At 43.5% G+C, this 22,061-nt stretch overlaps 2 protein-coding genes across 3 annotated transcripts in view; both read right to left on the bottom strand.

Annotated features, from left to right (window-relative positions):
* ERP27 (endoplasmic reticulum protein 27) overlaps positions 1–1,947 on the bottom strand; it is a 21,444-nt gene extending 19,497 nt beyond the window's left edge. Inside the window, exons 1-2 of the mRNA XM_021690749.1 lie at positions 1,854–1,947; positions 1,397–1,497 (exon numbers count right to left, since the gene is read on the bottom strand). Coding sequence (XP_021546424.1) covers positions 1,397–1,497; positions 1,854–1,947 — 195 coding nt within the window. The remainder of the gene's footprint in view (positions 1–1,396; positions 1,498–1,853) is intronic.
* Positions 1,948–2,958: 1,011 nt separating this feature from the next.
* On the bottom strand, positions 2,959–21,156 carry ARHGDIB (Rho GDP dissociation inhibitor beta). Of its 2 annotated transcripts, none has more exons than XM_021690553.2 (6): positions 20,979–21,156; positions 12,726–12,909; positions 12,032–12,115; positions 9,305–9,381; positions 5,875–5,938; positions 2,959–3,661 (listed from the first exon to the last, which is right to left on the bottom strand). In XM_021690553.2, the coding sequence occupies exons 2-6, from the start codon at positions 12,901–12,903 to the stop codon at positions 3,462–3,464; spliced, it is 603 nt and encodes a 200-aa protein (XP_021546228.1). In that variant the 5' UTR covers positions 12,904–12,909; positions 20,979–21,156; the 3' UTR covers positions 2,959–3,461. The 2 variants fall into 2 exon arrangements, with proteins under 2 accessions (XP_021546228.1, XP_021546230.1); XM_021690555.1 differs by lacking the exon at positions 20,979–21,156 and adding an exon at positions 16,597–16,616.
* Between the last annotated feature and the right edge of the window lie 905 nt (positions 21,157–22,061).

Here is a 22,061-nt window from a genome sequence, read left to right as displayed (position 1 = left end):
TTTATTTATTTATTTGAGAGAGAATGAGATAGAGAGAGCATGGGGGGTGGGTCAGAGGGAGAAGCAGACTCCCTGCCAAGCAGGGAGCCCGATGCGGGACTCGATCCCGGGACTCCAGGATCATGACCTGAGCCGAAGGCAGTCGCTCAACCAACTGAGCCACCCAGGTGCCCAAGAACGGTCTTCTTTTCCTGCATTAAACCTGAGGTATTGCCCGTGAAGATATTGTTCCTGTGTTGTTCCAACTCTAGAACCCAGGCCTGCAGGAGGGGGCAGGGAAGCCACATCTAAATTAAGATTCCAGTTCTTCCATAACAAGCCGCCATCATTTTCCCTGCTGTCACAGGACCTTTGCCCAGAGCAGCTCCAGGCAATAAACAGGAGGGAGCATGGCCTTTTCTGACATCTTTCTGGGCCGGAGGGGGAGAAGTGCAAAAAGAAAAGAAACTGACCAGCCTTGCCTCTGGGGTCAAGCAGAGGGAGTGGGTATCTTGCTCCTTGGAAAGGGTGTGTGGAGTTCATTCGAGGCTAAGAACAATTGCTAATCTAGGCTTCCCCCTTTTTGATTCTCCGTAGCGTGGAATTACTCATGGATCAAATGATGGACGGCATCTGGTGGCTGCTTAAGTTATTGCAAATGCCTCCATTCCCACTTTCATTGCCTTCCTTAGGGTAGCTGTTGCGGTCTCCAGCTCAGATTTCTCATCGTGGAGAAATGGGCTCCCCTGTCTTCCTTCCCCACTTGCATCTCATTGCAGCCATTTCCAACTGTGTACACAGAATCGCCAGGGTGGTGGCGAGTAGTAACTAATTAATGGAAATGGATAAGAAGGTCTGCAATAAGAGCAGGGGCTTGATCTGTGAGAATAATCAGATGTTACCTTCAAAGAAAGAAAAAATGCTGGAGCGGTGCCCTTTCATGTATAATTACTTTCATTAGCCAGGCAGCCAATCTGGAAGATGGCAGCTAATGCCTTCAATGTTCAAAAGGTCATCCTTTTTCAACATTTCTGAACAAACGAAGAGCTAGAAGGATGAGGGACTACCTATTTGGTAAGGCTTTAGACAGAGATTAGCCATTGGCTACTGTGTTTCCTGGATGATAGAAGTTGAGTTTACTCTGGCCCCTGCCTCCGCAGTCCCGATATGGACTTAAGATTCAAAGCACTCCTAGATGAGGAGACTCAGAACTCTTGAAGCAAGTGTGAGAAAGATATAATTCAGAGACTGGGAATGTCTTGAAATTGAGAGGTCTCGACTGAGAAGCTGAAAGCAGACTCTGTGCCCTTTGACTTCTAGTGCAGTATCATCTGGCCAGCAGGTGACTGTCATGGCTGCTCTGAGCTAAGATGTTCCTGGTTCTTTGGGGGAACAGAAACGGGGTACCTGGACAAACCTGGAAGAAACCTATGACAGCCACCTCAGCAGCAGCAATGAATTCAACAGTCGCTGGGACATCTGTGAGTGACACAGTTTTCTGGGAAGCAGCAGAACCATCTAGAGAGTGAGAGAGAGGGAAAGAAGGAGAAAATGTTGGGGTATCAAGTGGAGGGGAGGAGTTCTAAATGCTGAGGGCCTCTCTACTTTTTCTCTATATACTATGGCCAAAGAGATCACGGTCATCATCCCAAGGCCTTATTATTTTCCTAACATATGGAGGGTGACTCCACCTTATGGTTTCACTCTGAAGGACGACGCTAGACTTCTCTTTTCTCCACTGGGCAACACAGGTCTTTATCCATTTTCCATTTCCTGAAAATGTTCTCTGTTTGGAGGAAAAATACTTAGAGCATTCCCACGTTCCCTTCCCTTCCCCTAACAACAATGGTCACCCAAGTGCCTTTTTCTTTTACCTGATGATTCCTGAACTTCTGCAGCAACTTCTGGGGATAGTCGCCATGTGAAAAGAAATAATAGAAACAGGAGTCTGGATTGGTCAGCTTCCATTGTTCTTTTCCTGCTCCTTCTCCAAGCCCTGGACTTTGTGTTTTAGGAGACCGAGTCAGGGCAGCCCGCTCGCTCCTGGTAAATGGCTGTGGTGTTGTTAGTGTTCTGGGAACTGTGCAGCTGGCTCAATGGGAACCTTCAACTTCTGAGATAAGAGACCAAGTTCCATGACAGGATCTCAGAACATAACCAACCAGAAGAAAGTCGAGGCTGTTCATTTGGATTTAAAAAAAAAAAAAAGGAAATATTCTTTGCAGGTATTGATCTAAGCACTAGGGATGCAAAAGGTAAGTATGATCTGATCCAGCCTTCCCCAGCTTGGATTGTTAGTGTGAGATGGACAAATAGGTCATTTAAATATAAAACGGGACATGATAAAAAATTGAGACACTCATAGGGTACTATGAGAATACAGACTTAAGGACATTTAGGACAGTGGTAGGGTTCAGTGAAGGTTTTCTTCCTGCAGCAGATGCCTAAGCAGAATCCTCTGTAAATAGGATGTCGTCAGGCAACAAAGATGGAAAGAGAGTTTCATACAAAGAGTGAAACACGGAGATGCAAATGTAATGTGTGAGAGAATTATTAGTAATTGAAATTAGGCCAGATTGTAAGGGGTATTATACAATAAGTGTAGGATCTTATTCTCTAGGTGATGGGATTACATTAAAAAATCATAAGCAGGTAAGAGGCAGTGTCCGGTTTGGCCCACAGGTGCCCTCAGAAATCCAAAACGGGATTCCCACAGGCAGTGAAATATAGAGGTCTCAAGCTCAGGAGAAAGTTCCATGTGGTACTACTATAAAGTAAAATAACTCAAGATTTCTAATACTCATATTCTGAATATCCATTGCTCATTGCCCTGGAACAGGGAGACCAAACTCTTCCTGGTGATATAAATACCTTTTCTACTGTGTCCAGCCCACATGCCCTCTGAGGAAACTAACAAATGTAAACAATTTAGTTATCATATTTGTTTGAAGGAAGAAAGCAGGGAAATGAGGGTCTCAGTTGGATCATTTAATTGTTTTATTTACTCTCTTGTGCTGTTTACAGTCTCCCAGAAAAGAAGAACCTCAACTGGTAGGGAATGTGATTAGGGACCTTCACTGAGCCAGCAGCAACCACAGAAGAATCCAGGGATGGGAATGAGCTACTGGAACCCAAGGCAAAAGGACTGTTGGTGGTGGTTTGCCAATTTCTTGGCCTCTAGTTGCTCAAATGGGAAACATAGAAGGAAACATTAAATGACTGGGTATTGAAATGAAGAATTTTGAAGTTCTGGCCATGATGGGGGACCAGAAGAAATGTGCTGGATTAAAGCCTGGGTTTTAAGCATGTCGTGCTTAGGGAACACTTTGAGAGACATTGTGGGATAAGATGTGTGGATAACAGAATGTGGGGAGCATTGGGGAAGGGATCCAGCTGTGAACATGGAGGAGGGACAAGGTGGTGAACATGACTGAGAGGGTACTTCTGGGTGGCAAGGTAGGGAAAGGGATGGGCAGATGCACTCATTCTGTCCACTCCTTCTTAATGGACAGGTTCCACTCCCAGGTAAGGTGGTCGTGCTTGTCATCATCGGTGAAGAAGGACTTGTTGTGGTAAGTGCCTCGGGCCAGCATGCCCTTGGGAGCCTCCTCAGTTGGAGTCAGGAACTCATACTCCTCTGGCCGAGGCCCATAGCTGCCAACCATAAACGTTGCTTTGTCCACTAGGAAGAACGACAAGGTCATTAGGGTAAGCATTTGACAGAGGAAAAGCAAAGACAGAAAAGTGGAAAATTTGGAGCACAGCCTACAGTGACCAAAACCAAAAGCCATAGTTTCCAAGCCTGGGTAAACATCAGATTTACCTGGGCATCTTTTTTTTTTTTTTAACCTTTAAAATATATATATTTTTAATTGGAGTGCCTTGTAATAATACAGTTTCACTATCAGAGACTATGGATCAGTAATCTGCTATGGGCAGTGTCAAGAATCAGTGTTTTTATTTTATTTTATTATTTATTTATTTAAGATTTTTATTTATTTATTTGAAAGAGTGTGAGCAAGAAAGACCACAAGCAGGGGGAGGGTCAGAGGGAGAGGGAGAAGCAGACTCCTCACTGAGCAGGGAGCCGGATACAGGGGTTTGATCCTAGGACTCTGGGGATCATGACCTGAGCTGAAGGCAGGAGCTTAACTGACTGGGCCACCCAGGCACCCCAAGAATCAATGCTTTTAAAAAACCTCACAGCTGATGCTATCAGAAAAGTTGGGAAATCAGCACCTTAAATCTACGGGGATCAAGACTCTTCTTTTATAGAGATGTAGCAGGTTATACCATTAAAAAAATCCTTCATTAATTGAGACCCGAGTTCTGGTCTTGGCTCTGCAACCACTCACGTCATGTGACATTTCTGGGCCTCTGTTTCTTTCTTTATATAATGAACTTCAAGGATTTTCTATCTACAAACTATTATCCTATGAACATATCCATTGTGGGAGGTAAGGTAACAACAGCTGGTGATCAGAATGAACAGAACTCATGGATGGAAGACTTGGATGGAAAGGGAAAACCAATACTTCGGTAAAAAAAAAAAAAGTGAAGAACTGGAACAAATGTTGAAAATAGCCAACCAAAATTATTAATAGGTGAATAACTGGGACATATATTAAGAAAAAGAGGGCATTAGAAAGTATAACTAAAGGTAGGCAGGCAGATAGGCAGGCAATGTGTAGTTAGCTGTTAAGTGTTATGAATAAGTTTGGAGAAACAGCTACAGACATATCATTGTCCTCTTGCCTAAGTGAGGCAACATAGACTCTAGACCCAAGGGAAAATAGGAAGTTGAACTATTTTTTTTCATGAGACTTGGTCCTGGAAAGACCAGTTAAGATCTTCCAGGTCAACAACCTTCTGTGGGATCTGAGTAATTGAATGGTCGTCCAAGTCATGCAAATTTGTCAAACGATTTCCCCTCGAATCCTTTGTTTATTAATTGGGGGAACTGACCTGTGCCTTACTGTTTCCCACCCCTGGAAGAAGAGAGCCCCCGAGGCAAAGGGAACTGTACAAGTATTTCCATCACTTTTCCAATTTTCATTTCTCCCTGCCCATAATAATGGAAGGAAACTGAAGGCAGTTCCCCAAGGCACGTACAGTTTAGGTACAACTTTTCAAGAGCAACGGCAGCTCAAATAGTGTTGTATTGTGTCTCAATCACAGCTTTTCCTAATTCTAGAAAGAATTCCATTTCTTTGTTTTAAAAATTAAGGGCTGCCCCCTGCTTCCCCATCCCCACTCCACACCTGCCCACACGCTACTTACAACTCCCATTCCCAAAAAAAACCACACTGGATAGAAGTTTCCAGTCTTGGATTTCTCTGACACTTAAGTTTATACCTCTGAAGTGCTTTTTTTTGACTCCGTTTTTATTCAAAGTTATCTTTTTTTTTTTTTAAAGATTTTATTTATTTATTTGACACACAGAGAGAAAGAGACAGCTAGGGAGGGAACACAAGCAGGGGGAATGGGAGAGGGAGAAGCAGGCTCCTGGATGAGCAGGGAGCTCGATGCGGGGCTCGATCCCAGGACCCTGGGATCATGACCCGAGCCGAAGGCAGACGCTTAACGACTGAGCCACCCAGGCGCCCCATATTCAAACTTATCTTGGTTACTCTTCCCCTTTGTGAATAATAAACTTAAATCACAGAAGCCAAATGCTGAAGGTTAGTCGTTGACCTAGTCTAAACTAGATCTCTGAATGTAGGCCTTGCCATTAATGTCTAGGTCAGAGGTGTATGTGTGCTCTTTCCTAGGGAGAGTGTCCACAGCTTTTTGTCAGATTCTTAAATGAGTCTATGACTAAAATTGTTGATAAGCAGAAGTTCAAGTATCAGTGGGGAGCAGAGTTTGGGACAGTGTGAAGTGTGGGTCCCTTACCTTTCACCCCAGTCCGGTAGGTATGCTGAACGTATTTCAGGCCCGACACAATATCCCTGTTCACCTGTAGGTGGGAAGGATCCAAGCAATTCAGATTAAAAGCAGTCTTTCATTTTCCCTTATCCTTCATGCTTATCCTATCTAGCTGAGTCTCCTTTGAGTTCTTCTTTGAGGATGAAAGAAGGTTAAGATTTAGTTCAGAATAAGTATTATCATTTAGTGTGGGTGGCGAGGCAGAGATTAGAAAGAGGAGATCGTAAGATTCAACATTGCCAACCTGGTTTTAATCATCGAATACTGTGCTGTTTGGTTGGGGGCGGTGCTACTTAAGTAAAACATTGTCTCAATGTTCTTCATTACATTTCTCCTTCCTCTAAAGGTCCAAAGAATGGTCTTGAGCTCCCCCTGCCTGAAACTATTGGCCAGAAGACAGTCCTTGTCTTAGGAAAGGCTACAAAGGTACCAATGGAAATTGTTATGTGAGGACCTGAAAACCCTAACCTCAGAAATGATCCACCTAGCATGAAAAACAAACAACAAGGAGAAAAGCTGTCATGGAAAATCAATGAGGTCTAGAAGAGGGTTGTGCCCGTAATGTCGCTGAGATTGGAGTCTAAAGATGAGGAGTTTCTGCCCCACAGAAACATCCTCCCCGCATAAAAATAATGGGCGAAATCCACTTGTGTCTGGCAAGCACTGTGGATGTCTCTTCTTTTCAAATGTTGTCTGAGATGTCACCACTTCCCCAAGCCTTTCAAAGCAAGGTCACTAAAGCGGGATGAAAATATACACAGCCCAAGCACTTTGTTTTTCCATGATTCATTTTGCCTAGGCCTGACCTGCGTTGTCCATTAGTTTTGTACAGGGCTCGTGTTTATACAAACAAAGCGAATGTTGCGTCAGTAGTTGGACAGCCTGCTGAATTGTTCGCCAAGATGAAGAATGAAAGCATCTTCACATCATTTCGCCCCATGGTAATTATGGCTGCCTTTTTGTTTTGGACAGAGTGATTAAACCCATTTATCAGTGCGACATTCTGCTGTGTGGGCGACGAGGAGTCACAGCTGTGAACACCACCAGCTTAGGTTTCAGACTGTCACTCAGTAAAATCTATGGTATGGATCTATCAAAAGCAGACAGAATGCAAACAGCCTCATTGAAGAAATTGTGCGAAAATGACACCCGAACTTTCTGATTACTCTGCCAGATGTGGCTCATGCAAGTAGAAAAAAGTGAATGCCTTTTTCTGGAAGTCTCTAAGCTCGTCCTTTGGGCCTTGTGGGAGATGTGGTCTGGTGGCAAAAAGTCTGAAAAACGGGAATGGTGAGTGCTGCTCAGCAATAAGGACTTCAAATCAGAGTCCCTTGTTTTTTCTACTGCTCCATAGAGGGTTCATTTTATTTATTTATTTATTTTTTAGAGAAGGGGGAGGGGCCGAGGGAGAGGGAGAGAAGCTTAAGCATGCTCCATGCCCAGCCTGGGGCCCAACGTGGGGCTCGGCCTCAGGACCCTGAGATCCTGACCTGAGCTGAAATCAAGAGTGGGATGCTTAACCAACTGAGCCACCCAGTGCCCTGAGGGTTCATTTAATATAAATATGTTTGAGATGGGTAAGAGAAAAATATGAATATTCATCATATTCTCTTCCTCCATCTGCACGCTTCTCCCCATCACTCCCCCTCACCCCAGGAGGAAAAAACTTGGGTGACATGAGAGCTGTGAAAGTCAAAGATACTGCATTTCCTTGGGAGGCAGAAGGAAAAGGTGAAGAAACTAAAGGAACCATCCCAAACCAGGTTTTGGAGAGGGCTCTCTCCAAAAGCGGGGGGGGGGGGGGGGGGGCGGGGTGTTGGAGAAAGAGAAGAACACGGAGTGCAATTAAGAGAGAGATAATGCAAGAGGATTTTAGGATCTGTTGCTGGTGTTATAAATGCAAACTTTCTTGGGTATTTTTCAACAGATGTCAGTAAAGATTTAAATTGCTTCTCAGTTATTTACAGTTTTGAGCTGGTGCTTCTTCTGATGGTAGCTCCATGCTGGGACAGGTTGGTTAAACTTTGTGTGGGTTATATAGAGAGAGTGGTTTTTCTCTTATTTGAGAAAATGCTAAGTGTCTGCAGCAGATGGGACTTGAAAACCCCTTTCTGTGCCCCCGTCCTCCAGCACCCTAATGTGTAACACTGACTGCTTGCTACATTCTCTTTGGCCTTCCCACCCATAGCTGAAGCCCATGCCCCAGACCTTTCCTTCTGATCTTGTTCCCATCAATATTTACCTGTCCTGTTTCATTTGGTTTCAACTGGCTTACTAAATTGATAAATTAAGGTAGTAGTTTTAATGATTAAAAATTAAGCCAGTGTGTAACCCATTCTAAGCATATTGGGATACAATGCCTTGGATATAATTCTAGGCATATTTGGATGTGATATCAAACTCTCAGGTGCTTCGATAATAAATAATACTATAGGAAATAAGCAAGTGAGCCATAGCTCAGTGCATATTATAGAGTAGGCATCAACAACTATTTTCAGAATGAAATTATTTTGAGGCGTATTTATATGTGGAACACAGGGATTGTTCCTAGACCCTGAATTCATCCTGCACTGGGGCGTAAGAAGAGCTCAGTGTGCAAACACAGAGGGCAGATGGGGTCTTCCTTGGTGGCCTTGAAGGGCCCTGCCCTGCAGGATATGGCTGAGAAGGGCAACCAAAGCAAATATAAGCAATTAAGAGCAAACAGTACATTTCTGACTTATTTGGTTTCAGCCAAGATTATTTTTCTTTTTGCTTTTGGCCGATCATTGGTGTATGTGTCTATTCATTATATGTCAATTTATCTCCTGTTTAGTCTTGCTCTTTCATATTTGCTTGCTCCACAACTATCATTGTAATTTCCAGTTATTTACCAAGGTCCACACTCCCTGGATTTATATAATCATTGAGCAATTAGAACTGAGGCTCTATCTGTTCCATTTTTTACTATTAATCGATTCATTCATGTATCGATGTCTCAATACATATTCACTAAATATCATTTACAAAGTTTTGTGTAAAATGTTGGAAAGAAGAGATATATAATCTCTCCCTTTCTCAGGGTGCTTGGACTGTACAGGGAAGAAATGGCAAAACTGGTACAATATAAAGCAGGGTGTGCTTCATGGTTGGGAGCATTTGGAGTTCACAGAGGGGTCCTGTTGGTTAAGTGATCAACGGAGAGTTCAGGGAGAGGGTCCTGGTAGGGAAAAGGCGGGAAGCAGGGGTGGGCCTCAACAGGTAGAGCTCAGAGTTGGGGAGAGACAGTCCAGATCCAGGGGGAAAAAAAAAAGAAACAAAAAACTATGACAACATGGTAATGCAAGATGATTTTTTTCTTTCTCTGATTATAGGAAGAATGTAGACTTTATGAAAACATACAAGGCAAGATACTTACTTTGAAGTGAATTTTGACTCTGTATTCAACACCTTCCTTTAGCACAAAAGTTTCTTTTTTGAGGGCTTCAAGATCTCCTGTAGAAGTGGATTTAGAGAGAGTTTATTCTCCTCAGAAGGAGAAATACAAGGAGATGAATGGAGTTTAAACTCCAGAGCTGTTTGCTGGGCCCGTCAGAATAACATGGTCCACATGGCCTTCGGTTCGAAGAATATTTGAGCTCACACACACACACACACACACACACTTGAAATGCCTGAAATCTTACAGCTAGATATGAGAATAATGTGATAGTGCTTTCTCCCCCAAATTTGATGACACCCCTAAAATATACAAGGTATTATCAGCAATGAACTATGTATGACAATGCCTTTTTTTTTTTTTAAGTAGGCTCCATGCCCAAAGTGGGGTTTGAACTCATGACCTCATGATCAAGGGATGCATGCTCTACCACTGAGCCAACCAGCTGCCCTGACAATGTCTTTTCTAATTGTTAATAATAAAAACAAGTTTTAATTAGCCATCCTAGAGGAAAATCTGAATTATCTTTCTATTTTCTCTACTGAAAATGATATTACATAAGTGGCCAAACAAAAAGATGATTAAAGAATGTGTCCCTACCCCTCAAATAAATTAATAAGAAAAATATTATGTAAGAGCACCAGCTATTTGTTTTCGTAGATTTGGTGATGTTTGTGACATTTTCTAGCTTTAAAAAATTTACTTGTTTTGGCTCCCTTTTATCATTCTAGATATATATTCACATATTCACTTTTGTACTTACTTTTGCATTTGCATTTGTAATCTCCTATTAGTTTTCTTAAGGAAAGTCACTTAAGTGATAAAAGCTTTGGGCCCCATAAAACCAGGATCTGACTCTAATTCCTGTACTCTGGTTAGAGAGGTAATCACTCTCTGTTCTTTTCCCAGTGTGGTCCTGTATCATTTGACATTCAGGGGTAAATGTATGTGTATGTGTGTCTATGTGTGTATGTGTGTGTTTTGTATAGCTCTGGGCATGTGCTTCATATCATATATATATGTATGCAAGTATATATATATACATGCACACACTATGTGTATGTAGTATGTATATAATATACTTATATTTTGTATATATACTATATATTATGTGTATTATATACCTATATTACTTGTATATAATACATATAGTATATATTTTGTATATAACTATATGTGTATTATATGTATATATAATGTGTAGATATGTATATATGCATATAGTATGTACATATATTATACATATATAATATATACTATATATTTTGTACACATACTATATATATTATGTGTATTATATGTGTGTGTGTGTGTGTACTGGGATTCACCTCAGTAGCTTCTTGAAAACCAAATTTGGGCATCCCGATGCTGGGGAAGTGAAAGAGACTGAGTTTTCCCTGCGATGTGGTCAGGCCCTTAGATTTCCTTAGTGCTAATTCAGACCTCATCTCACAAACTGACGGTTGTACCTGCTAGCATTACACAATTTCACACAGGAAGAGGCCTGAGTCCTGGTGAGAAAAAGAAAGAGAGAAAGGGAGAGAGAGATTCTCCTAGAGAGGTGCTAGAATGTGGAGGTAGGTGAATTTTTGTCTGCTGTAATGGTTTCAGTTGAAGGGGAAGTGTGTCTTCTCAGCCTCGGATTTCCTCCTTCAGACAAATAAGGCCATATAAGGTAAAGAGTGGATATGTACTGTGAGAGAGGAATCACCTAGCTGCTGAGCCTACTGTTCTGGAGTCAGGCTTTGCTCTGTCTCATGAGTCCACCTTTTGAATCTGGGAATAATTTTTTCCCTGAAGATCTGCCTTGGATGCCCCCAGCCTCCCGGCTCCGTGGCCCTTCCCTCATTCCTCTCAGATGCGCATTTCTCCCATAATACCCACCTTCTCAGCCTCTCTCTCTATCTCCTCAAGATTTAAGTGTCAGGAAAGGACTTGACCATTGTCACAATAAGAGGAAAGGAAATAACATCCTAATTTGTACGTCTCTAGTGGGGGAAGTCGCTTATACAAGAATCAGAGCTTTAAGCTAAAATAGTACGTATTTAACAGTGGCATTCCCAGCACTAATTAGAAGATTTTAGATGGCTTCTTGCCTTCACAGAAGTTCTCTAGTTGATATACGGTCAATATTCTCTGATGTTTAGATTGTATAAAGATTACATGTTAGAAGCATTCAGCTTGCTTTGTAATATTTCCATCATCAGTCTTTTTATTTTTTTAAAGATTTTATTTATTTGAGAGAGAGAGAGCATGAAAGGAGGTAGGGTCAGAGGGAGAAGCAGGCTCCCCGCTGAGCAGGGAGCCCGATGTGGGACTCAATCCTGGGGCTCCAGGATCATGACCTGAGCTGAAAGCAGACGCTTAACCAATTGAGCCACCCACGTGCCCCCATCATGTCTTTTCACATGAATAGTAATTCCCTTGCTGCTGTGTGAAGATAAAAATCTGAAGTAAATATGACGATACAAGTAAATAGATCCAATACTTAGGACTGCACCGTCTTCAGTTAAACAGAGACAGAGATTGGGCTTTTCACTGAGCGACTGTGTATCCTGAGAGCAACGATTTGTGAACTGGTCCCAGCATACATGTGTCTGGGATTCACCTTACTGGCGCTTCCTTTTGCTGGGAGAGGGGACAGAGACTAAGTTTTCCCCGTGATATCACTAGGCCCCTTGGGACAGAACAGATGTGTCCACTTACCAGTGAGGTCCATGGTGATGGGTCCTGGGGCACTCTCACACACCAGGGTAAGCCGGGTAACCGTGACATTGGGGGCTGTCGGGTCTGCAGGATTCAAAAGAGAACGTAAGCCTAGGGCAGAGACACGTGTGTGCAGTGTGTGTACATTTCAAGTCGGAGAGAGGGAACATAAGAAGAGTGGTATCTCTGTCTGGAGTGGCAATAGAAAGGCAAGTGGCAGGTTCCCCATGTTGGGCTCAATGGTCTTATAAATTAGAGCAGTGCTATTTCTGCTTCAGGCACTTGGAGGTCCACCTTAGTTGTCAACAGCAAACATTTCCTGGGTGGCTGTGGGCAAGTTCCTCTGCTAGATGGGCACTGTCCCTGTCTACCTTATTCTGCCGTTGTGTCTGTGGAAAAGATGGAGTATTAGGTAAGGAAGGAGTGAGAAAGAGAAAGAGGAGAAGGAGACAAAATGTGAGAGATGGAGAGAATACAGTTCTAAGTGGTAGTCGGGGGTTCTTTCTAATTCCTCCGCATGTGTACTTTTTGCCTATTTCAGTGCTGACTTGCACTTTATCTCCAAAGAAGACTTCATCCTACGGTCCTTAACTTTATGCAGCACATATAGACTGTGCCTCACTCGCTTAGCTCTGACAACACGTGGTCTCTTTCTTCTACACCTGCCCCCCCATCCCGCTCCACACACACACACCTGCCACCACAGGGCCGTCCCCCAGGAGTGTTTTCTTGTACTTGATCAGACTTTCGTCATCTTTGTCCATCTCCTGTAGCTCTTTCAGGGACTTCTGGGGTGGAGGCTTGTAATTGAGCTTGCTGTCCAGCTCATCGACATCCTCTTCCAGGTGTGTTTCTGGGTCCTTTTCAGTCATTTTGATCTATTTCAGAGAGAGGGAGAGAGAATGATAGTCCATGAGCCAAAAGTCAATGGATATGAACAAGTTTGCGGGGCTGCTGGTAACACCATCCTTGCCCTCATGGACTTCTGTAATCATCAGTGATTTTCCAGGATATTTTTTCCTAATCTCATCTCATTATTTTTTTTATGCAATAAGCAGAGAATGCCTTTGGTCTTTTCTCTGACCTTCTTGAATTTCTCTGTACCATGGCAAATGTCTCCTATTCACCGAATAAAGCTGACCAGAGAGAAATAGCTGATTTGTGAATAATGTCCAAGTGAAACAACATAACACAAGCAGTCCCAAATAATGAGCAGATAGCCCCAGTTCAAACAATTATAGGAATAACTGCAGTCTTCTTAATCCGGCCACTCCTCTAGTGTCCAAGCTCTTAGCATTGTACAATCCCGGTTGTGATGGTTTCAAAACACAGGGGGTCAAAGAAACGGTTGGCTTCTTCTCATTAATTGAATCTTTCCCTGAAATCCTGCGATACTTCAAAGGTAAGTCGTGCAACGTTGTAACACCTGCCCGAGGTGTCTGAATGGTTCCTATCCAGCACTGCTAATAACTCCCTGAGGGCAGCAAGTACCAGGTTCTGTGCTTCTCTTGAATCTCCCATGATAATCAAATAGTTTAAGCATTTTATAAACCCCCCTGGTTTGACTTATTTGGCTCTGTATCTAAAGATCTTCTGTTCTTTTGAAATGGCATAAAATAACAAAAGACTCTTTAAATTCCTCCAGAAAAAATGTGAAGGATTAGCATGTCTTTATTTTACCTTTACCTTCCATTGATCTCCCTTTTCTGGATCCCCTTCCCTTTTAGTGTCTTCCTCCTCTTGCCAGATGACTAGTGATGTTATTCTCTAAGGCCTCACCTCGGTATACCCAGGAGTCTGTCTTCTTCCCTCATCATCTACATTTACTTGTTATGTGTTAAAATATGGAGGGGAGATTCTAATAAAATGATTCGCACTTAATTGTTAGTGACTGAATAATAGATTTAAAAAATTATTCGTTTTAAGCCGTGTATAGTCAGAGATTTTCAGAGCAGAAAGGAACCCTAGAGGTGAGATATTCCAACCTGTCATGTAATCATTGAGAAAATTGAAACTCAGAGGTTAAGAGAAATGCCCAAATTTCCATAGCTGGATGAACTTCAGTGTCCTTTAATAAATAGGAAGGAGTCTCTACTGGAAGAATTTCAGCCCGTGGCTGGCAGCAATGGAGCTATTTGGGGAAATATGGGAGGTATTTGGGCAAGCAGATAATTTCCTGATTTCCTGCAGTCCTCCCTCGAGAGTGTCCTCCCTGCCTGTGGTTAAAGACTACATTGTTCCTAGGTGGTACAACTCTAGACAATATCTAGCACATCTCATCCTGAGTGAGTCTGCAAACCTCTGTCAAGTTCCCCAGGGGGGGAAGCTATCTCTGGCCAAAATCAGCTGTGGTTTTGAGTTTCAATGTCTCCCTCACTGGCATCAGAAAGGAAAATAATTTGGAAGGGAAGCCAAACAAAAACAACTTTAACAGAAAAAGAAGGAAAAAACAGAGAATAAAAAGAAATGATATCCCTTGGCTCATCGATCCTCTTCTAACAAAATAAGAAGCCAAACACCATGAGCTTGATCAAGTCTGCAAACAGCATTGCAATGCCCAGGTCCACTTCCTGTGCAGGAAGGAAGCATGCAGGCTTGTTCCTATGGCAACTCTTTCCTCAGCTGAAGACTCAGCACCACTCATAGCTGAGCCTCTCGAGACAGCATAATAGATATCGTGACCAGCTCAACTCGTATTCCAAATAACACTCAGGGAAAGTGAATGAACTGGTTGGAAAAATAATGAAGGATGCAGTGGTTGGAGATTGTAGGTTGTGGGTAGCTTGAGGACAATCATTAAGGGGCAGATGAAGAGCAACCCAGATGAGATTAATCAGAAGAGAGAGGTTCTCCTCTGGTGACACCCAGGAACCGGTGTGCCTGGGTGACTTGGTCAGTTAAGTGTCTGATTCTTGGTTTTGGCTCAGGTCATGATCTCAGGGTCCTGGGATCGAGCCCTGCATCCGGCTCCACACTCAGTGCAGAGTCTCCATCTCCTTGTCTTTCTCCCTCCTCTTCTTCTTCCTCCCACTCTCTCTCTCTCAAATAAAGAAATAAAATCTTAAAAAAACCAAAAACCATACATCAGGAAGCCTATCTACCTATAAGGATGTCTTGGCCCTCTTGGACAGAATTCTCTGGAATATATCGCTTGGTTCTAACAAGTCATCTGCTTGAAGTCTGACCATCAGAAGATACCACCACACCTACCCACTACCTAGCTCAAGGTGATTTCCATACCTGCAGGGAATTGTTATTCTGCACCCTGAGATCTCAATTTTGAAAGGAGAATGAGAGAAAGAGAGAGAGAAAGGGAGAGAAAAAGACAAAGACATGATCTAGGACAGGATTCAGTAACATCTGTGTGATCATTGGCAAGTCAATTTCTCAGTCATCTAGATCTTGATATTCTTATTAATAAATCTGAGACTAATCAGCTGTCACGCCCTGAGCAAACGGTTCAGCCACTGTGGATCTTATTCTCCTTCTCTTGAGATTTGGGGGGGTTGGAGCAGACCACCTCTAGGTGCTTTCCCTTTCTAAGTTCTCCATCTGTAGATTTGTCTTGCCCTGAGGTCGTGCGTCAGCTGAATTGCAGGCATTCGGTTACCTTATTTCACTTGTGTACAGAAGAGACGTATCCAATCTCTGTTTTATTATCTCAAATTTGTGTGAAGTCCCCAAAGAAACAGCCTTTTTAATTTCACAGTTCATCTCTGGGGAACCTCAGATTCTGCCAAAGCTTCAGCCATCATGGCTTATAGAGTTTGATAATGATTTCCCAAACTCTATGTGTGTACATATTTAACCGCACCTTATTAGTCCTCTCTCTTTATCCCCCCATTTTACAGTGGGATATGCCTGCGAAAGGGAGAACCGGCATTTTATGGAAATTCTACAGACTACCTTCGAGTATCATCTAAAGAACAACTGGCTTTATTATTGATGATGATAATTATAATAGTTACCATACATAATGCTAAATTCTGTTGCGAGGATTAGCTCAGCAGTCCTCACTACAGCTTAGGGGCAGGCATGGTCATCGTTCTCTTCTATAGGTTAGGAAACTAAAGCTCAGACAAGTAGCTTGCCGAGGATGACCTATTGTGTAAGGGGCAGAATTACTGTCTGGGCCAGCTCATCTGGCTCACAGGCACTATGCTCTGTTGCTCTAGCTGTCTTTAGTAAGAAGTAAAAATGAAATTATAGAACCCATTAGTTATCTTGGAAATCTATCCGGAGGGTGCACAGGCAGCAGGAAATGTGCCGTTTGGCAAAACTCTGCCAGCTTTAGCGAGGCAGGGAAGCGTCACATAAAGAGGGTTTCAGGGCCACTCTGCCCCATGTCCCCTTGCACAAGCCCCTGACCCTTTCTGCGCTCCAGTTTTGTCCTCGGCAAAATGAAATCATTGCCTTAGAAGGACCTCTGAGGCCTCTTCCTAATTCAATGACTCGAACGCTCCTTAATTTAAAGAAGCCTCTGAAACAAGAAAAGAGGAAGTGGAGGTGGGGTTGGGGAAGACCCAGGCCATCTGTGTAGAACATTCTGGCTGGCCTTTTCTCACCTTCCTCTGCAGCTCACCCACTGTTCCACAAAAAGCAGAGTTGTTTCATTTGCTTGGAGGTCGTTTTGACGTTGGTTTTTTTACACAGTAAAAGCGAAATGGAGAACGAAGAATTACATGTTTAACAAGGTTAGTGCGCACCCCATCAGGACCCAAAGCACATAGCGGTTTTGTGTGTGTGCATGTGTGTGTGTGTGTGCTTACTGCTCATTATCTTTATCTTCTGCTTCACAGATGCCTCCACAGATGACTTTTCACAGTGAGCCCCTCACACCCTCATGTTTGCTATGCAGCAAAGCAGTGTAAGCTTGGGGTATGCTGAGATAGAAACTTAATTCTCTCAGGCTCAATTAAAACGCCACATTAAATTAGAGCGGTCACTCATGGTGTGACTGCCATAGCACAAATTGGTGGTTTTGCTTGCAAATCCAGTGCATTGTCCAAGACACTGAAAGTGAAATACACTTAAGAATTTGCACCAATCTCAGGATAGAGCCCCCCCCTTGCCTGGTTCATTGATGCAGTTCCAAAGCAGCAGGGGGCAAGGAAAGGTGAAACTCTTGAGTTCAGATGAAACAGATCACCTGGTTAATTCAAAGAAAGGTGATCTTTAAGGCCTACTAGGACCTGGACTTTGAGTTTGGTGGGCCAGAGATTCAAAATGTGGTTCTGCGTTGCCTTATTGCAGGACCTAACTAAGCAAATGATCAGCCTCGCTCAGCCCCAGATTTTCCACCAGTAGTGTGGAAATAATGCTCTTTCTTTATGGGGTTGAAGAGTTGGGGAAACACACGAAAAGCTCTCAGACGATCCTGGCCAATAGTAGGTGTTCATTAAACTACCCGTTCTCTTCCTCCGAACCCTGCCCTGCGGGGCTGTCTGTCATTAAGTGAGGTAGCTGGCTGCTGAGGCACCAAACGCTTTCCCTCGTCTCTGCGGTGTTGACAATGTCCACTCCTTCCATCTTAAAAATAGATTTTGTTTCTTTGAGGAGTACGGAAGACACAAGAAGTTCTGGGAATTGCGAGAACTGTTTATTAACTGAATCAAGCTTAAAATGGGAATGTCACTATTATATTTCTTTAAAAACTTCCTCACGAACAATTTAATTTTAGATTCTATTTATTGCTCCCTTTCCTCATTGAAGCCAGAGTTCACTCTGCGAATGATGAGAAATGACAAAAGACAACAGGCACAACCCGTGGAGAGAATTCCCTTTGGCTCTGGAGCCAAATACTGTGGAGACTGAACTCATGTTCCAAAGTTGCCAGATCATGCCTTTAGATGCACAGGTCATGAATATGAGATAGAAGAGGTGGAGATGACAGGGGACAGAGAAATATGGAAGTGCCAGAAGTAGGGGGATTTCCATCAGAGAAGCTGATGCAAGCATTAGCTTTCTCTGTCACCCTGTCATGTCCTCTCCCTGCTGACCAGGATACGTGGAGAGTTGGGTCATCCCTGAAGGACGGCCGACATGTCAGAGCCAGTCAAGGATTTGGGTCTGCTTTGCTGCCGGCCTGGTGACTGGGCTTATTTGGCGACTCCAAGTTGATCCCTCGGGACACCAGAAGCTGTCTTGGCTCTGGAGTCCTCTGTGGTTTCTCAGGCTTCCTTAGCAACATGGAGGGATTGGTGCCTCCTGGGCTCCTCAGGGCAGCTCTCTACCATCTTAGCTCTGTGAAGAACATCTGAAATTGCAAAGCTGGATGAGGAGAACCAACTCAGTGCCTGAGAGGACGGTGTCTTGTTAGATACAACAAATATTAAAATCAGTCCAGAGAAGGATACAGATGCCCAGAAGCAGAATTCTTTAACACTTGCCTGGGTGAGAGAAACCATACATTCTTTCTTCCCTGTGTAGTCACAGTATACTCTTCTAACCCAGATTCCTGTGCAAAAGGAGAGAGAACTTGGTGGGGCCATTCATCTCTGCTGAGGGGCTGCCCTGTGAAGTTACCACGCTCGATATTTCCACAGGTATTTATTTTAAATAATCCTCGACGAAAACTGCATCAAGGAAGTCATTGTTAAGCAAAACACTAGACTGCCATAACTCGGTACAGTCACAGAAGTTTTAAATTCAGCACGAAGAGAAGCAAAGACACGATCTGTAACCACGGGTGCTGAGAATATCAGCCCCTTTAAGAAAGATCAGGTGCCTTCGTACCAGCTCTGGCTGTGGACACCAGAGTGTGACACGGCCCAGAGCGATTTGGGAAGTGCTCACAGAAGTGATAAACATTGAAGTTGCAGGAACAACATGAGAGCCGTCCCTGGGTATGCCAGTGTGGACTTTCATCCAGGGCCTCGGACAGCATAACACTGCCCACGGATAAGGACACCCAGATTGTGGGATTAGAGAAAATTTCCCCCACGGGACATTTCCTAAAATGTCCTTCTAAGGCATTGCAGCTGCTGGTTCTTTTTTTTTTTTTTTTTTGGTGACTTTGAAAGTTTCTACCACCAGGCTTCACCTATAGAAGGCACTCAACAGATGTTGGTTCTCTCTCCCTATCGGCTTTGTTTCTAGTCCCTGGGGCTTCTCTCTTCCTGCTAGCAGAAATTTGTACTATATTTTGCTCCCATTAATTGGCCCAGGCCGATCTTCCCGTCACAATGGCTTTGCTGTGCTGAGCTTCCACTAACAACCGAACCTCAATGTTGCTCCCAGCCTACTTCCCTAGGGACAAATTCATGCTCTCCCAAGCAAGGAAGGACTAAATCCCCATCCCTGGAACATGCCGGTCGGCTTTGGTTCAGCTTTAACACAGTCATTCCACACATGCCGGGTCTGTGCATCCTGAATGGAGAAGGAACTCTTCTCTCAGAACTCTGCACATCTCACACAAGAGTAAGATGATCTTATTACTATGCTTGCATCATATCTGGATTTGGGAGGGATGTTTTCTTGTACACTTAGCAAAACAAAGCAATGGCAACGATCCGTGATGTCTCCCTGTGGCCAAACCTCCTGGGCAAGCACAGACCTCTCGCTTTTCCTTGCTTAATCATTCCTGCAGGGAGGCGCCAAGATGCTAATCCTGATTTCAGTGGCTCTCCATGTGAAAGGGGTGACTATGGGAAGGGCCTCTCAGGGAGAGCAGTCTGCCTTCCTGGACCTTGCATGGAAGAATAGCCAGGGCTTGATCAGACCCAGGCCACAAGTAACCCTAAGTCTAGAGTTTAATAACAGACTAGGTTTATAAAACATGCTGACTGGAGCATCCTCTAAAGGGAAGAATTTCAGATCATGCCTAAAGCACTTCTAAGGGTCACCAAATTCAGTCCTTGGCATTTTGAAGGCTTGCGAGGCAGGTATCCTAGCGGGGCTAATTGGATTTTTGTAGAACCTATCTCTTAATAAATTATTTGGTGCCTTCCCTGTTTGCTTTTAGTCCTCTCAGATGTAAAGAGCTATTTTTAGCAACAACAGCAATGATTTTTCTGCCCATCTGAATGCAGGAATTTTATATATATATACTTAAGATTTTTATTTATTTTTCAGAGAAGGAGAGACAGACAGAGAGAGAGAGAGCACAAGCAGGGAGATCAGCAGGCAGAGGGAGAAGCAGACTCCCCACTGAGCAAGGAGCCCAACGTGGGGCTCGATCCCAGGGCCCTGAGATCATGACCTGAGCCGAAGGCAGACACTTAATTGACTGAGCCACCCAGGCATTCCTGTTTTTGTTTTAGCAAAAACAGTGGTCTTTGCTAGTGGCAGAAATCGATCCCTCTGTGACCGATGATGAGTAAATAACAATATGTTCTACCACACCTCCCCCTTGATGGTTAAATCCCATAGTACTTGAAGGGAGGTTTTCATTATGCATTTCTCTTATACCACCAGAAAAATTCTTTAGGGGAAAACAGTTTAATGTTTGACAGCTTTGAGTCTTTATCTTTTTTCTTTTCCATCAGTCTCTTTACATCTACTTAAAAACAGGAAACCACATATCTCCACCCCAGCAGCAACCCCTCATCTACTAGCATGTTCCACACCAGTTTGGGTCCACAGGCTTTTTGCTTCTAAACTTGGCTGGATGCCCACCTCTACCTTGTAGGAAACCCCTCTGGGCACTCCCCAGGAGTTACACTCATAGCCCTTTTCCCAGACACTCAGGATCTCATGGGCTGCAGGGCACACCCCACCCCTCCCTCCCTGAGCTCTCTCCCCTGAGTCATTGCTAAGATTCCCTGCCCTGACTTCCCCTTCTCTGCAAATGGTTGCTACTGCCTCCTTAGTACTTTCTTATCTGTTTCAAAGATAATCTAAAAAAAAAATAAACTGGAGAGGGTCCTCGCCTAGTTGAGATATCGCCTACATTTCCCTGTGCCCACCTACAGCCTCCCCCCCCCACCCCGGAGGCATTTCAACTTACATTCAGTGGCTCACGGCTCTCTGGGGTGCCTCTGTCTCTCACTCTGACTTCTGAGTACTGGCAGTTAGAACAGGAAGGAAGTTAGTGAGGAAAAAAAAAATGTTTTAAACCTACTAGAAGAGGAAACCCTGGGCTGTCTCAAATCCTGTTCCTTTGCGCTGCATATCTCTTGATCAGTCAACTGAACAGTGTTCTTGTCAATTAATGGCACAGGTGGGAGCATGACTGCCCGTGTGAGTGTGAACACGGATGTGCACGAGTGTTCGTGCAAGAGCCTCGAGGCCATAGCCTTTGAGTGTTATGGATCACTGTGTGGGTGTGTCTAGAAAATCAAGCCCTTGCAGTGCATAAGCTTACTGAGGCAAGGAGCTGAAAGCCAGGAGCAATAAATTCGCATCAGCTTTACTTCGTACCACTGACTTCTGCTCCTCTGGGGTCTCTGCCAGCTTTCTTATCCGCCAGATACCTTGAAAGTTTGCTGGCCGCGAATGCAGAGCGCTAAGGAATTATAAATGTTAACTGTATATACTTGGCCCTAAACTTAAAAGATTTGCCCTCAAACGGGTTTTTGGAGTTTTGTTGGTTATAATTTCAAGCTGTAGCTTTGCACCGCAGCACAATCAAATGTCACTTGCTGTAGCTTTCGCTGATTGTTTTAATTAAAAAAAAAAGTGAAGCACTGCTTTCGATTAAAGCTAGGAATGAGGATTATAAAATAGCATGCAACGTTGTTAATTCACAGTCTTGTAACTCAGAGTTTGTGGTAATTTAACAAGTACTAAAGCGGACTTCTTCCCATATTTAAGGAAATGGGTTGCGAAGTAATTTAAATGGGAACAAATGGCAGAGGCCATATTTAAACCCTTTAAAGGAACAAACAGTTTTTAAGCAGTCAAGCCACATTGTTCCATACACTTCCATATCTGCTGTCGATAAAAAATGCTTATTTATACTAACATTTCAATATTCAGCGTTTACATTGTTTCAGTATGTGTAGAGCTGACTACTTAAGCAAATATACTCGGAGAAACTGACATTTGTTTTGCGGTCATTTAAACGTGCTGCATCTTGTTCCCCTTTTTG

This window comes from Neomonachus schauinslandi, chromosome 5 (assembly GCF_002201575.2).
Source record: "Neomonachus schauinslandi chromosome 5, ASM220157v2, whole genome shotgun sequence".
Classification (NCBI taxonomy): domain Eukaryota; kingdom Metazoa; phylum Chordata; class Mammalia; order Carnivora; family Phocidae; genus Neomonachus; species Neomonachus schauinslandi.
The sequence above is the reverse complement of the archived record's forward strand: the minus strand, read 5'-3'. Positions and strand labels throughout refer to the sequence as shown.